At 49.5% G+C, this 3,764-nt stretch overlaps 1 protein-coding gene across 1 annotated transcript in view; it reads right to left on the bottom strand.

Annotated features, from left to right (window-relative positions):
* Nucleotides 1-897: 897 nt before the first annotated feature.
* The window catches only part of IFNAR2 (interferon alpha and beta receptor subunit 2), a 31,297-nt gene continuing 28,430 nt past the window's right edge, over nucleotides 898-3,764 (bottom strand). Inside the window, exon 9 of the mRNA XM_058523026.1 lies at nucleotides 898-3,175. Within this exon, the coding sequence (XP_058379009.1) occupies nucleotides 2,474-3,175 (702 nt within the window). The 3' untranslated portion in view covers nucleotides 898-2,473. The remainder of the gene's footprint in view (nucleotides 3,176-3,764) is intronic.

Below are 3,764 nucleotides of genomic sequence, written 5' to 3'. Positions count from 1 at the left end.
CCGAGCCAGCGCCCGGGAGCGCCACCCCGCCCCCAGCGCTGACGCTTCCGGGAGCCGGCGGGGCGGGGCGATCCGGGGCCCCGCCCCCTCCGCCGCGGCCCCGCCCCCGCGCGCTCGCGGGTGCCCGCCCCCGGCCGGGGTCCTCCTACGCCTCCGCGCGCCCTGCTGGAGAGGCCAGTGTTGCGGTCCTGGCAGAGGGCGACGCCGAGGAGGAAGGTGATCTTGCTCCTCCCTCCGCGAGTGGAAAACACCGATAGTGAAACAGGTGGCAAAACTGTGTGCACAGTGTCCCGATTTGGGGGACGCTCCCGCCAACATCAAGTGCAGGCTTTGAAAGGAGCCTACAAATTAAATCAATACACGACAATGCCAACCCAGAGGTTGTGTCTGGGTAGTGGACTTGTGGGTGGTGGTGGTTTTTCTTTACACCATTCAGTATTCCCCAGGCGTTCTCCAGTGAAACAGCATGCCCTCTATAATCCTCTCTCCCCACATATAAAATGATTTTAAAGCACTCCATTAGCAAATCCAGCTTGAGAGGGTCTTCTTGACTCCCTTCCCCCCAGGGATAGAGAACAACACAAAACCAAGTCATTTATTTGGCAATAACTCGTTTCTCTCACAAGACTGCTGAGAAAGGTTTAATTTCCTCTTTTTAACCTTGTGCAGCGGTGACTCGGGGAAACCCACAGCAGGGTAAGTACAGGGTGATGTAAGCGCAGCCCGAGGTTCACCCAGAACACTCCACGTGAACGAGCGCAGGAGGCGGAATGTGCCCTCCCCTGCAGACCACCGCACAGTTAGAGGGGGCCTTGTAACCCTGGAGATGCCAGCAGACCGCAGACTTGCTGCATTTATACACTCTCTAGTGAGAAACAACTCTGAAGACATCCCAAGTTTGTATTAAAAAGTGTATTTGTATTATCCTTCACCAACCGTTATACAAAATTAAAAAACACACACACACACACACACACACACACACACACAAGCAGCCATAAAAAGGTTATCCCAAAAGATCACTCTGGAAATCTTTCAAAATATGATAGATGCATTCAGAGGGCTGAGAAATGGACTCTGTATATGATAAGGTCCCTTTCCTATGGAATTTTGTTAGATTATTATTAAATAACAGCTCCTGGTGTCTCAGCCCTCTCCTTTGAGCTCCTTTAGAGCAATTAGAAAAGTAATCTATTTAAAGTCCTTGAGCTAGGACTCATATAAATTTGTTTCCCCTTTTGAATGGGCCCAGAAGAAAGGTCTGAGAACTCTCCTCTTGGGGTGAGGAGAGCGAGATAGGAGGGTCCTACACCTTTCATTCTCCCTGGGAGGGTCTCAGGGTTGCAGTACCTCCATTCCTATGAATTTTCTAATACTTCTCCCAGCATCACAGGATCTTGAAGGTTACCTAGTCTAATCCCCTTATTTCATAAATTAAGAAACTGAGGCTCAGAGGCTAAGCAAAGTGCTCAGGGTCACAGAGTGAAATGGCAGCAGTCAGACCTCTGAGTCCTAGTCCTTGTGCTGTTTGCCACATGCTATTCTAGAACTTTCCTTGCCCCTTCCCCCCTCCTACCCCCAGATTCACAGGAACTGTAGTCACTTGTAGGACATTTGGAATCAGCACACATAGCACTCCTTAAATTTTATGCCTCATTGCTTCTGAAGACCTTGAAGCACATTTGCATTTGTTCTGTCACTTGCTTTTTTTAAATCTTAAAATATGGCACCAAGATTCTATCCCTCTCCCGCATGCAAATGTTTCCTCTTTTAGTCACCTGCCTGACACAAGTTCTTTTTGTGTGCGAATCCTCACATGAGGGGCTGAGAGTCACATTCTCAGAGTGTAGGCGACAGAATATGACATCTGGGAGGTGCCCACACTTGCCTGGCCCTGCCCTACTTCCAACTCAGTGCATATGCTGCTGTTTCTTTTTGAGTCCCCCTCCTTTCCCTCCACTGGCCCTTCCTCACTCTTTTCCTGCTTGCTTTCCAGCTCCTTCTTTGAGCCTGCTGGGCTCAACACTGCTGACTGCTCCAGCTATGAACCCTGCTGAGTGTCTTCCTTTTCCCTCCCTAGTCCCACTCTGGCCCAATTTAATTATTTCCCAGAAATATTACAGGGCCCTGGACCAGCCCCTGAAAACCACAAGGATCCTTGCTCCTCACTCTGGGAAACATAATGCAGAAACATTATAAATGCATGAGAGTAAAGGGAATGGGCAGGGCATTTTCCCTTCAAAGTGCATCACTTTGAACCTGTAAACAATGCACTGAATGATACTGTTTCCCACCTCCTTCTCCTCCATATTGACAATTTGCATAGATGACATCACCAGGGAGAACCCAGCCCACTCTGCAGTCTCCCACCCCTTCCCTCAGAGAACACTTGCAGACCACAAAGGAGCAAGTGGGGTTGCAAGGAGAGAGCACCCTGGAGGTATCTGTCAGTCCAAGTTAAATATTTTTGGATTCATCTCGTTATATAACCATCCCCAATGTCAACATCTGACTCAGAAGTGTCACTTTCATCAGAAGGAGCATCTTCAGGCCACAGGCACTCCACAGAGGGGTTGGGGAAGGGCGGCTGTGTGCCTTCTCCGCTGGCCACCAGAAGGCTCGTTTCCATTTCGTTGGGATCCTCTAGGTCCACTGCCTCTTCTGGAAGACATGATAACATTGGAGGGACTTCTGCATCGTCGTCGTCTTGGACCCTCACGAACACAGAGTTTAAATCCACATTGAAGACAATTCTGTCCTCGGAGCCCTCAGTGGAGCTGTTGTCCTCCTCGGAAAAGTGGCCCTGCAGCTGGTTCCCTCTCCTCTCATAGTCCCCATCTGTGCATTCCGACTGGCAGGGGCCAGGCCCTGGTGTCATCAGGGGCTCAGACTCAACCCCAGGCTCAGGCAGGTCAGGCTCCTCAGCGTCTGGGTTGCTGCAGTTCTCCAAGGAGGCGGAGGAGGTGGAGGCCAGTGGACACAGGCCTGTTAGTCCATGCATAGTGTAACCACCTGCGCTTGCCCGGGGGACGGCTTCATTATCGCTGTCACTTTCATCACCGTATTCATAATCCCACACTTTCTTCTTTCTGTTGATGTGAATGACCTCCACTATAGCCACGGCTTCCAATGGCGGTAGCTCAGGAAATACCCAGGCTGACAGCTTATAAAAATTCTTAAAAAAAAAAAAAAAAGAGAGAGAGATTATCAACTCTGAGGGTTTGTTCTTTATTTTTTGACATAATAAAACTTAGTGAGATTAACTGCATAGTGATAAGGATGGTGATGATGACAATAACAACAACAATAACAATAGCTAACAGTTATACTACAGTGTTTACTATTTGCTGGGCACTGCTCCTAGTACTTTACATGTTATAATTCATTTCACCCTCAAGACAAGAGATTTTCACATGTTGAGGTATATGGGGTAGCTATTCTGGTTTAAAACTGATTTGGCTTGGGGCCGGCTCCGGGGCTTAGTGGTTAAGTGCGCACGCTCCGCTGCTGGCGGCCCGGGTTCGGATCCCGGGCGCGCACCGACGCACCGCTTCTCTGGCCATGGTGAGGCCGCGTCCCACATACAGCAACTAGAGGGATGTGCAACTATGACATACAACTATCTACTGGGGCTTTGGGGGAAAAAAAGGAGAAGGATTGGCAATAGATGTTAGCTCAGAGCCGGTCTTCCTCAGCAAAAAGAGGAAGGATTAGCATGGATGTTAGCTCAGGGCTGATCTTCCTCACACACACAAAAAATAAAA

This window comes from Diceros bicornis, chromosome 27 (genome assembly GCF_020826845.1).
Source record: "Diceros bicornis minor isolate mBicDic1 chromosome 27, mDicBic1.mat.cur, whole genome shotgun sequence".
Taxonomy (NCBI): Eukaryota; Metazoa; Chordata; class Mammalia; order Perissodactyla; family Rhinocerotidae; genus Diceros; species Diceros bicornis.
Note: the sequence above shows the minus strand (reverse complement) of the source record. Positions and strands in the feature narration are given on the sequence as shown.